The sequence below is a fragment of the Bos mutus genome, chromosome 6, assembly GCF_027580195.1.
Source record: "Bos mutus isolate GX-2022 chromosome 6, NWIPB_WYAK_1.1, whole genome shotgun sequence".
In the NCBI taxonomy this organism is placed as follows: Eukaryota; Metazoa; Chordata; class Mammalia; order Artiodactyla; family Bovidae; genus Bos; species Bos mutus.
In genome coordinates, this window is record NC_091622.1 from 43,385,677 (window position 1) to 43,399,111 (window position 13,435).

Sequence of the window (13,435 nt, forward strand, 5' to 3'; positions counted from 1 at the left end):
AGGGGGGTGTCACTCACTTTGTTACCTAAATCAAATTCCTTCATGTCCTGTGGTTAAAACCATCATCGTGTTGAGCTGACATTGCTTTGCCATTCCCATTTCAGAAACAAAAATTCTAACACTCTGAACATCTCCATATGCAATAGATTTAAATGCCTTCTGCCAAAAGAGCATTCTCTTTTTTTCTCATCTTGCTTTACTAACAGTTATTTTGAAATCAAATTAGTTTTTACACCTGTAAAAGAGACGCTTTTTTTTTTTTTATCAGCCACAATGAGCTAGTTTAGGACAATCACAAAGTCAGACCAGCTGGTGATACCTAATAAAGCAAACTTCCTAACTCATCCCTCCTGTTCCCCTTAGACTCCGCAGATGGGGCCAAGGGATTATTCTGGAGGTCTTAGAATTTTGTTGACTCTTTATATTTTCACTTAAACATTTGGAAAATTTCACTAAAATTCGCAAGAGTAAAGAAAAAGAAGACACAAGAAAGGCCTGGGTAACAGCTTGAGCCATGTGCTCTGTTGTAAGTAAAGGCATTAAACGTATACAGCAAGGATCAACAAATCAACAGCCTGAATGCCGTCCCCATCCTGTCTACCCCTCTGCTGCCCCAATGGCTGCTGCTGCTGCTAAGTTACTTCAGTCGTGTCCAACTCTGAGCCCCACCAGGTTCCCCTGTCCCTGGGATTCTCCAGGCAAGAACACTGGAGTGGGTTGCCATTTCCTTCTCCAGTGCATGAAAGTGAAAAGTGAAAGTGAAGTCGCTCAGTCATGTCCGACTCTTAGTGACCCCATGGACTGCAGCCCACCAGGCTCCTCCGCCCATGGGATTTTCCAGGCAACAGACATCATTAATTGATCGTGACATTCCCACTGAGTACAGACTTGGCCTTAGAATCCTTCTCAACACAATGCTTCTGGCAGCCAATACCAATCAATGACACTTGGCAAGTGAAATAAAACGTATTTAACATAACAGATGTCCACCACTATCTTTAAAATTCAGGCTTCAGGAAAGAGCCATAATCTCTAGTCAGACAGACCTGCTTTGAACCCAGGGTCTACCACAGAGCTAGAATCAACATTTTTTTCCTTAACAATTAAGTGGACAGAGAATCAAAAAATAATATTGATATATGTGAAGTGCCTATTAGTGAGTGCCTGGCCTCTAGGACTTGTAGTTGCAAATGAATGCCCAAGGGGAGATTTTTCTACCTTGATTTGGTAAATCTCACACCCATACCAAAAGCAGTATATGTTCAATTTCATGGGAAATTAGGGAGATTTTACTATAAAAAGAATACTTATATAAAAGAATATATAACTTCATATATGAAACAGGAGATAATATTAAGACCAATAAAAGGAAATAGGTAAAGGTAGCCAAAGTTGAAAAGATGAAAGTTACAGTGACCTCCATAGATTAATTTAATGTAGAGTTAGTAATTGAATAGCTAATTAAACACATATGCTGGCACTGGACTAAGCTTTTTTCATGTTTTATCTCACTTAATCCTCAGAGTGACTCAATGAGATGTAGGCACTGTGATCAGCTTCATTTGATACAAACCATCCCGAATCTTACAGAATTTAATTAAATTGACCAAAGGCCATACAGATAGATTGGGGTAGATCCAGAATTTGAACTTTGGTTTGTCCAATATCAGAGCCAAGGTTTTCACCACTTCATTAAACTATGCTGTTTTTTTAAATATCATTATAGACTACTTTCATTTGAAGTTCTTCAGTTTATAAAGTATATTAATTCAGGCTGTACTACATGAAATCACCGTTTTTTTCACACATCAAAAATGTTGAATATTGACAATCTTATGTTTCAATTTATAATGTGGTATCTTTTGCTCCAGAAATATCTTCTCCCCTTTCCACCCATGCACGTAAAAATCAAATGCAAATATTTTTCTCCCTTCAGTTCAGTTCAGTCATTCAATCGTGTCTGACTTTGCGACCCCGTGGACTGCAGCATGCCAGGCTTCCCTGTCCATCACCAACTCCTGGAGCTTGCTTAGACTCCTTTCCACAGGTCAGCTCTGTCGTTCACTGCCTAATGGTATTGCCTTACTGCTTTCTTCAATCCTGAACTCTCTCTACAATTCTTTTAAATCTTTTGCACAATCATGGTAATTAACTTGAAGCCATGTTAAGGGTTCCCTCTGATAACTTGTTTTCTCCCTTGGATGATTCTCTTGAGGCACAATCAGTGTTTGCTCATCCTTCAAATGCTACTACACAAATTTTACTGAAGATGTTCAGTGGAGATAGAGGTATTGTCTACCATTTCAAACCCACAATACCTCTATTAAAAAAAAAAAAAAAACAAAACTCTCCTCCCCAGTCCCTTCCTCCCTATACCATCCTCCAGGCAGGTTTCAAACTTCTTCCAGCCACCTTCTGCAGCCTCCAAGTTCTTTTTCATCCCTTGATTTTCCTGTAGCTGGAAATACCTTCCTGTATGTAATGCAATTTGACTTTGCATCAGCTTACGTGATTTGTATCTGCACTCATTACCACCTTGCTCAACAAATGAAAAACCAATCTCTGGACCCACCTTCCTTAGAAAGTAGTAAAATATTATAAACAGTCAATAACATCTTCCCTTCATGTTACTTGGGCAATATGTATTATTTTACAAACTGACTATAAGCCCACATCTTGAAAACAAGACTTTTTATTTAGCACCTTCTATGAGCCAAGTACAATATTCTATGCTTTACATGGATTAGTCTCTATGTCTTATGCTTGTTATATATTCCCCAAAACCTACTGTGTTGCAAGCATAGAGCTGGTATTATATATGTTATATATATTGGTAAATTGATTTCCATGGTACTCAATAACCTTTCAAAGCACTAAGAAAGAGGGATTTAAACTAGTAAGATGAATTCTGATTCTCCAACAGAAATAAATTCACTGTACTGTATATATTTTTAAGGGTGACAAGTTTTTTTAAAGTTTCTCTTATAAAATCTCAATAGTATGATCTACTAACCTTTCAAATGTATAATTAAATTATTTAATGTTAGGTCAGTAAGAGAAATAGTAAAATCTCTGACAAGAAGAAAGTTAAGTGCTTTTTTGTAACACTATAATCTCATGAATAGAAGGAATGCAATTTAAATTATATGATATACATGTAAATTAGCAAAACACTGTAAAAACAAAGATACCAATCCTAGCTAGGATGTAATAAGGCAAATATATCCACACTTATATAATAAGATCATGAGTGGAAACACATCTTTTGACAATATGGATCAAAACCCCCAAGATATTTATATCCTTATATTCAATATTAATGAGTACTAGAAATTTGAGAAAAACAAGATTAAAAAATTTATAAACAAAGATTTCCACCCTAGTGCTATTTCAAAATAGTAGCACTTTAAAACAACCTAAATGTATAACAGTAAAAGTATAGTTAAATAAGTTTTTATACATTTTGAGGTAAACACTCAAACCAATGTTAAATAGCATACTAAAAAAAACCTGATAATAAAGGGTCTGTGATAATATAAACCTTCTGTATTTAAAATGTTAACTGAAGAAACAGAATACAAAATTATGTGTATACAAAATTGTCACAGATATAAAACTATTCATAGAAAACAATTTAGAACTATACACAATTTTTCTACTAGTTTGTATTTTTGACATTTTTTACAGTAAGCTTATATTATTTATAAAAAGAGAAAAATTTTAAAAATGGTTTTCTTTAATGGAAAGCTTGGTATTGTTATATGTAGTGAAAGCTTTCTCAGTCCTTTCTAAACCAAAGTAACTTACACATACAGAATCCAGAATTCTCCTAATTAATGGAATTCCTTTCACCTGGATTGTTACTAGAGCCAAAGTAGTATATTTTCGCAAATTTGGTAATGTCTTTTATACTGGTGACTGAAATTATGTAAGATAATAAAATATTATGTAGATGAATGAAATAGGATTAAGACAAGTTTATATAGAAAGATCCAATAAAGGTATGTTACTAAAAGAAGGGCTGTCAAATGAAAATACTGGGAAAACATGGGGAATTATGATTATGATTTATATTAAAAATCATAAAAATCTACAATGATTTTGCACTCAGGCTACCACACAAATAGCCTTATTTTTCCTTCAAAAGGCAAGAAAAGACAAGTAAATACCATCCATGATACATTGGTAGGGACATCTGTGCCACAGAGATGAATGGATCCCCAATTAGTACATTTTAGTTCAGTGCAAAGATCTGTCTTACACCAAAAATTTCATATTTGAATACATAATTTGTATGTTTTAAGCAGAAGCAAAACAAACTGTGTATACTTCAATCAACTTTTTAAAATAAGCCCACCAAATACTCACTCGTTGGTTAGATAAGGAGTCTAATGTACATAATATATACACACAAAAGTTACTTATAATCATATGTGTAATTTTAATTTATTTAAGAAATGATGTTATGTATATATTTCATATGTGGATACATGTGTGTATATGTGTATATGTAACAATATATTTATACCTGTATATACATACATAAAATATATATAAATGCCATGAAATTATTTGCTCTACTGCTTGACCAAATCATGCAATCATGCAATAGACCTTTCATAAGGAAGTAATTTAGCAAACTCAGAGTATGAAATTAAACTTAGCAACAATGACCACGGTGCGTGTAGGCACCACAGTTCTGGTTGAAAGCATCTTGTTTAACTTACTGTTCCTTTAGCCTTATCAGCAATGGCCAGAGCCTAGGAACTTCTTGTTTAGACATCCTAAGATTCACTTTCTAGTGAGGTTCAAGTACCTAAACCTAAGTTCTTACTGCAAAGGTACCATTTGCACCCCACTCAGATGTCTGCCTAGGAACTGTTTGGATTTGTAAGTCTCTTAGGGGTTAGTTCAAGTTTTTAAAGCTTCTTCCTCTTCAGGATGTGGAGTAAGACTGGCCAAATAAATTCAGAAGTCCAAATGGTGAAGGAAATTGCTCTTGTTTAAAATATATAAGAACATTTTGTTTTGGTGAATGGGCATATTTTCATTTTTCTCCTTTACTGAAAAGACATAAAAACAGTATCATATATAAGAGAGCATTATACTATTAGGTATAATAAACAGTAAGAACATATTTCAAGTAAACCTGAGTTCAAACCTTTGCTCTTTGCTTTCTAGCTCTGTGATCTTGGGCAAGTTACTTAACATCTCTGAACCTTATTTCCTCATCTTAAAAAACAAAAACAAAAACACTACCATCTTCATGAGGTTCTTGTGAAATTAGCTAAAATGACATATATGCTTGACATATTTATTGAGTGGAAGACCAATAAGTGTTCATTTCTCCTCCTACTCAAGTTTTAGTGTCTTAAGTGGGAGGAGGTTTATTTGTGGATCCAAATCAGTAATATACATCAGAGAGTCTGGCCCAAGTCTGACAAACAGTAAATGTCTCCTCTTAAAAAAAATAAACAACTGAAAATATTTATAGATAATTTCTTGTTCAATGTTGTTTATACTCTTAGTTAATTTCATTAATTGCATAGAGACTATACTCTTGTTTAATATACATTTCACATACACACTCATCCGTTCAAAAAGGTCCAAATGAAATGTAAGGCTTACCTGCAGTTCCAGAGAGTTCCACACTTAAGGTTCGTTCAATAGTCTTGTTCTCAAATGGGGAACCCTTGGGGTCACTGGAAGATATGGCACATTTATAAAAACAAACTGAAATGGAGTTGCTGTAGCCAAATGTATTAGAACCCCCTTCCCTTTCTGAAAATGGTTACATTTCTTAATACTTACTTTGGTGACTCTGGGGTCAGAGGAAGAGATAAAGTTGTTGGTTTGGCTAAAGGAAAAAAAAGGAAACTAATTATGAAATATTGAGTGTTTTTCTGATTTGGTTTGTTTCTACAACAGTCAAGTTGGAAACTGGAAACAGGAAAACTAAAGTAAGGAAATCCCTGAATATTGGATCAAAGTCAGACAACAGTCCATTGTGCTAAAACAAATTCCAAACAATATTTGCATCAGTAAACTATCATTTGAAAACATATGAAAACAGAATTTTCCCCAAAATGTAGCATCACTGTTAAGGATACAAAATTTGCATAAGACCATCAGAGAAAAATAATGTTTTCTATTTTAATTTGGAATATAGTACACGGTTTGTTTAGACACGAAAACAGCAGAGTAACTACAAGACGACAGAACGTTATGAATATTCAGTTGATTTTTCTCCTAAAATGTATAATTTTATATCTATCTTTGAGAATAGGTTATTTCTATGAGGCCAAACTCCCTCAATAACCATTCTATTTGCTGAAAATTAATTGAGAGAACATGACAAATTATAAACACTGACCCAAATAGTTTAAAAGGGTTCAGATCCCCAAATCTGATAGACAACTAAAGTAAAAATAATGTTTATCAGTTGAGAGACCTATAGATTTGCAAAGAGAGCTCATCTACTTCTTTTGATGTTTCCTGAGTCTTACCTCCTACAGGAGGCATTTCCCAATTATGAAGGGTGGAGTAAGAATCTTCTCACTCCAAAATTTCAATTGCTTCTCCTTGGCAGTCTTGTATTTTGAACAGAAGGAGGAGAAAACTGGTGAGAAACGTACTTGGGGTATACATCCACATATTATGTGTGTGTGTATATATATATATATATATATATATATGCTTATCTATAAAGATATATTTATATGTATGTAGGTTTTGTCATTTTTTCTCATTAAAATAACTACTTTCAAAAGGTCAAGAGGTAGTCATTTATGTAATGAAAATCATGGACTTGAAACCAAAAAGGTCTTTAGAATAAACTTTCTTATTTTATGGATAAAAAACTTGAGACCTAAGATGCTTAATGATATTTCCAGGGCCATAAAACTAGTTACTGGCAGAGTTGGGCCCAGAATATGTTTTCCTTCTCCTATTATCAAAAAGAATTGTATTCAGTAGATATTAAAACAAATTAATCAACCTCAGTAATTAAGGTCCCTTGAAATGTGAAAATATTATTTATGTCTAAATTAGGTTGAAATTAGATACTTTACTTGGACAAATAGGATTTACATATTTAATTTGTAGATTTAAAATTCATTTTCAAGCAACTGCGTGTTTATCATCTATCCAGTGCGCATCCAGAAATATGAAGCTAACGCAAATTAGGTGCGCTGATTGATCGGCTTTTTCAGATATACCAATAAACAAACTGATTTGACATTAATTTTTTAGTATATCTGATATAAAGAGCCATTTAAAAAGAACACATTTATGAAGGAACTTTACCAACTTCTCTGGTGCTCAATGAATAATTAAGATGACCTATACAGGTTCTACACAAATATCACCAGGTATGAACTATGTGCTGTCACACAATGATGTGCATTGTAAATAAGTTGCTGAAATTTCAGTTTTCAGGGTTTAGGGTAATGTTCAAAGGAAGATTCCCAAAATTCTGATAGGTGGGTACAAGTAAAGCCTATGGCAATGGAAGGAGATGGACAGGAAGTGGTCATATGTCATGAGACAAAATGCAACCAGCAGATGAGGGCCACAGCAAGGATATAGCTTCAAGAATCCAACCCCAAAATAAGCCCACACTTACAAAAACTACCAAGTGCTGACTTGGTTTACTGAAAGTTTAACCACACTGTTCCAATGACTGGAAGACAAGGGACTCTGAGATCCTTGAGGACAGGAATGAATCTTTTTCATGGAGATTATGATATTTTTGATGAATGAATGATTGCATTAAAAGAACAAATGGGCCCCCACAATTGCCAAAGTCCAGACCATTATACTAAGGAAGTAAGCTTGATGCGCAACAGTACAGAGAGCACACGTGAAGCTAGTGTGAAAAAATGACAATACATTCAGTAAGGAAACCTCAGAAAGTTCTCTTAGCTATTGTCTCTAATCATTCATATATGTTCTATATTAAAATTCTGAATCATAAATATCCCCTGAAACTCAGCATTTATATCCTATTGGTTTTTAAACAATCAGCCATAGCTACATGTTTGTTTTCTTTTAGACCTTAAGTAACTACAGGAATTTTTTTTTTTTTTTGGTTAATAAGCTTTGTTCTGCTCTGAGCTAGCTACACTTTTGCTGCCACACCACAGAAATATACCTTATAAAAAAAAAAAAAAACCTACATACAGCAGGTCTCATCCAAAGAATATGTCCTTCAAAGGCCAATTTAATTTCTCACTGCCATGGTTTGTAACAGATTACAGTAATATTTAGTGGTGCATGGATTGACAAAGTTTTAAAACCCTCAAAATCCAAAAGGACCAACTGGACAAAAGAAAAAAAAAGGAAACAACAGAAAACCCCACACACACTTCAGAGCATGTGCTGCTGGACTAGGTTCACTCACTAAAGGGTTGTAGCAAGTTTGTGGCTTCAAATTCAGCTCTAGAAAATGAATGCATGACCAGGACCAGGACCAGGCAGAGACTAGTCCAGAAAGTCCTTCAATTCAGGGCCTAGAATCCCACAGCACAGTTGGTCCTGAGCTAAGAAAACTGTTCCAGTGCGTGCGTTTGAGAAGCCAATCAGGGAGAAGCAAGCTAAGAGACTATGGTTCATTTTGATAAGTATATTTCCTTGAACTGATAGAAAGGGATGGACAGTGATTTCAAGATATCCACCAGGGAAAACCTAATTAAGAGCCAATTAAAAATATTAAAAGAATATGAAAATCCCAGGCTTATGGTGAAGTAGGAATGAGAGAGGGAAATTCAAAACACTGGGAAAGAAAAGATGTATTAAAAGCAGCAGCAACAGCATACCTGTATGAAATAATCATGGTTCAAAACAGGGATCAGGGGCTACCACTCTGCAGCTGGAAGGGGAATTGGGGAAACAGAAGGAAGAAAAAGAGGTGGATGTTTATAATTGCTATTTTAGAATGTGTCTACTTCCACTACAAAGTCAGAGGAACAGATAACGTGGAAGTTAAATATATTAAAGGAACAGCAACTTTCTATGAGCTCTCTTTGGGCCTCTACAACTAGAATACTTTTAGGGAAGACACCAAAAATAAAGAAAATTTTATATTTGCCAACAGAAATTTTCCCCAAATCACCCTGATCTGCTCAGGAGCATCAGCTTTTCAGTAACGTATGGGGACAATAGAAGTCAACCCAGATGTTTAGTATATAAGCAATATATTTTTAAATAGAAAGAAAAAATTTGAAATATCCAGGAATTTCCAAATTGACACTTACAAAATAAAATGTGTGAGTACGCCATGTAGTCTAAAAATAGAATGTACATCATAACTGGGAGTGACTGCCTAAGTACTATTTGCTATTTCTTAAAGTATAAACAGCAATCAACAGTGCCTCATTTTTTCCCCCATTATTGGAAGGGAAAAAAATAAAAGCTTTTTCATGAATTGGTTAGCCCAGCTTGCTCAGAACTTCAGTTATCTCAGCAATTCAGAGATTCCTACAAACCACACCTGATGTTGCAATTCCCTCTGCACCCCATCTCCCACAACCTGGCTATTATTTCAGGAGCCTTTTGGTGATTGTGAATTGGGCTGCATTTCAGCTGAATAGGATATGTTCAAGGAAGGATTTATTTTTCCTCCTATCATAAGGTGTTGAACTCTCTGTCAAGAGAGACACTGATGGAACAGAAGCCTGAAGTTTGGGTGTCCTCAGTCTGGAGCAGGTTTGCTCTGCCCTCACCACCCTTACCAGCAGTGGGTGTTCAGGGGTCCAGCCTACCTTGTAGATGTTGTGTCTGCGATTGTGTGTGGGCCTTCTTTTTGGAGGTGCATTTGTCTCTGCTGCTGTTCCGGTTCTCTGTGGGTTTGGTGTGAGGAGGGTCATCATTTGTGGTCAGATACTTGAGAAGCTCTGAGCACGGACGTCTTTGTGGCTTTTGCTGTTGACAAATGCTCTTCGCTTTATTGCTCCATGAATTCTCGGTCTTAAAAACAAGGCATAAAGAAAGGGAAAATTAGTGAACTGAACCTTATCAAAATGGATATAGGTTTTCTGAAGAGATGAGATTTTCAATGAAGTGTTCAGTCTAAGTGTACTAGATCTATGAGCTGTGAATAATTGTTTGCAGAACAAGGAAAGAAAATTACATTTAAAATTCCTAAATGACATTTATACAGCTTTTTATTTCATTTCTCCTACATTTCAATGTTCCTACTCAGCAACATGTAACTAACAAGACCCTACAGCGCCTTTACTGTGAATAAAAAAAAAAAAAAAAGCTGGCTTAAACCTTAATTTGCCACTGATTGCCAGAGCCCAGTATTCACAATTCTCTTAAGTACCCCTTAACGCTCCGTTTTCACTCACAGTGAATGGCAAGACAAACATTGTTTAATACAGCCCGCTAACTGAATTATGTCATTGCCAGCATTCCATCCAATTAATGGCAGAGATAGATCTTTTGCGGTGATTCCTGAGCAATCTTTCTCAGGTTAGACAGCTGGCAAAATGGCACTGCAGCATCTTAAAGACACTCATAGATGATACCAACCTATCAGCAAACTTTATTGTAGCCCACGCTGCTGCATGTATTAATAAAATAGGCATGAAGTAACAGATGGTAGAACTTGCATTTCAATTGTCCAAAGACAAAGCATCAGTGAACTCTTCCTAGTTTCAAATAGCTAGACTACTGCTTTTGGAGACCCATTTTATAATGTTTCACCATTATGAAGTCTCTGCAGGATTCCAGCTGAATTAATACATAGAATCCTATTGTTTATAGCTTTAAGCAAAACCTCCTTGTGACTTCCCCTCCTGTATTAAAAAACTTTACAATTGTACCTTAACAACTGCAGGGTTTGTTCTGATCCTGTGATTATGGTTTGCATGGTTCTGGGTACTGAGGCCACTGCATTCATTATAACTTAGCTGAGTGTTGGCTGGTGCCAGTAAGAGCTTCTTAAGCTAGAAACATATCCAGAAGGAGGGAAAGCGAGAAAAGTTAGGCATCTTTTAAGCATGAGAATAAGCTACTAAAACTTTAATCTTAAAGTTAATTATAATTACAAAAATGGATTCACTCTAATCACAGAACACCTTAGCACAATAGCAGTAAAGGAAACTAATTTTTTAAAAATTAGAAAAATGGGTATTACACTACCAATTGTGAAAGTATTACTGTTTGCCACATTTAAAACTTAGCTGTGTCTACCTTAATTTTTCTTTAGATAAAACAAGGCAAAAGAATCTTCCTAAAAAGATTCCAAATACCTATGAGGTGAGAAAAGCTGCTTTGATAAATCAAGGCTAGGGGGGTGTGTGTGCATTTTCCCCTCAATAACCCAAATGATTCAAATACCAATAAATGAAAGATTCTGTGATGCTTTGAATCATGTTTTTCAAATAAGCATAAAACACTACTGATTCAAATAATATTTGGGCTAAAAGAGCAAGTTTCGCTAAAAAGGATTTTTAAGAAGGTAGAGTCCTGGACTGTAGATCAGGAGATGTGGGTTTTGGCTTAGGCAAAACATTTCCTCTCTCTTGACCTCTGTCTCTTCATTTGATTCACTGGCCTTCCAGGACCTCCCTGCTGGGACACGCAGTATGACTCTGAGTCAACAACCCCTCCCAGTTGAAACCATGGTGTGGATGGAAATGATTGGGGATTATTATAAAGAAATCAGAGCACTAGAGAGCAAAGCCAGTGCCACTGACACAAAGAAAAATTGGGAGATACATATGTTATCATTGTTTATAAGACAGTCTCCTCCAGACCAGAAATCTCAAAATGCAAAGGAATATAAATAGAGTCTCATAGCTTTATATGGAATGCTTTTAACATTTAAAAACTTAGAGATGGGAGAGAAACAACAACTATAAGGCAGGCCAAAGCACATTATTAAAGTTTGCAGAATGACATTTCATAATTTACATTATGTGCTCTTACATCAGATTTATGGCAAGTGACAAATGGCTACCATAGCTGAGAAGGTAAACTGTGTCTTAGAACTAATAAAATCCTGGTTGAGCTCTGCCTTGAAAAGAAAATTCACTCTTCATTGCTAACAAATCCACTCTTCATTGCCTACCATAAATTTGGGAAACTTAGGTTGCAAATGTGCTATTATTTTCCAATCTTCATAAGAATTATGGATGCAAAGCCTTAAAATATTGCATGTTCTTTGATCTACCCTCTATTTCTAAAATAATATGCATGAGAATAAAACTACAAATATATCAATTATCATGCAATTTATGATCATGAAAAAAAATAGGAAAAAGACTAAATAACCAACCATAAGGGATTGCTTAATGAATTGGTTCATCTCTGAACAATAAAATACTATGCAACCATTCAAAACTATGCATCTATTTAAAATTCCTGAACATGCTCATGATACATCTTAAAACAAGAGGAGATTTTGATCCTTTTTGATATTAGAAGCTATTTGAAATTACAGGTGAACTTTCTGTCTATTCTTTTAGTCATCTACATTTTTGAAGTTTCTAACCATAAACATAAATAATACTAAGACATCAAAACCTACAAATAAGCAGCAAAAGATAGTTTCAAAAAGCTGCAGTAAGACCACACAAAGTCTGTATTGTCAACAGTTTTCAACAGGGAATCACAGAATTTGCAACTCTGAGTGTGCTTGGGGATTATTTTGGCATCAGTCTAAATGAAAAATCCAAACCTTATTGTTACTACATCATACCCATGCAGCGGGTAGCCAGAGGCAACTCCAATTCCTGTTAAACAGTAGGAAGGGTTCTTACTAGAGACGGCTCTTCTGCCTCCTGAGGCGGAGGGGTGCCGTCAGGCATGGAGGAAGGACTAGCCTCATTCTCGGTGGTCACATCTCCATCTGTCAGTGCATCAAATGAGGGCAATCCGTCTTCATCCACAGGGAGACTGTCCAGTGTCTCTGTGAGGACTGCTAGCAAGTTTGCCTCATTCTCTTCATCTATCTTCTGCAAAGACAATAAAACACAGGAAGACATGAGTGAGTTGACACTGGGAGATGAGTAATCTATTAATCAGCATAGACTGAATATGTTTAACCAAATGAGTACATGATACATGAAATTTGGAACATTTATGCCATAACACAAAAATCATGTCCTCCTCAAATTCCAAACTCCCTTTTGGTCTGAATCATACAATCAAGTAATACCTCTACTGGATCAATCTCTGATTGTTGAGCTTTCTAATTTAGCTATTTATTATGTCTGTATTAATAATGCTAAATGTGATTCTGTCTCGTTCACAGTCATTTTTCTCATATTTATGTCTTATTTTCTTAACTAAAAGAGAAGATTTAGAGAACCTCAGGGCTTGAGAGTGTTTTACCCATTATCTACCGCAGCTTCAGACAGTGCTTCGATAGTGTTTCCGTCTCCTGTATAGCATAAGCATCAAAATGTTTAGATAATTCTCTGTTCAA

General features: G+C 35.4%; 1 protein-coding gene across 5 annotated transcripts in view; it reads right to left on the reverse strand.

The window, feature by feature from the left end:
* Positions 1–13,435, reverse strand: part of PPARGC1A (PPARG coactivator 1 alpha) — a 326,216-nt gene that overhangs the window by 27,011 nt on the left and 285,770 nt on the right. For all 5 annotated transcript variants that reach the window (XM_070372208.1, XM_005897077.3, XM_070372210.1 and 2 more), the window contains exons 3-7: positions 12,768–12,962; positions 10,827–10,949; positions 9,762–9,966; positions 5,812–5,857; positions 5,629–5,702 (exon numbers count right to left, since the gene is read on the reverse strand). In XM_070372208.1, coding sequence (XP_070228309.1) covers positions 5,629–5,702; positions 5,812–5,857; positions 9,762–9,966; positions 10,827–10,949; positions 12,768–12,962 — 643 coding nt within the window. The remainder of the gene's footprint in view (positions 1–5,628; positions 5,703–5,811; positions 5,858–9,761; positions 9,967–10,826; positions 10,950–12,767; positions 12,963–13,435) is intronic.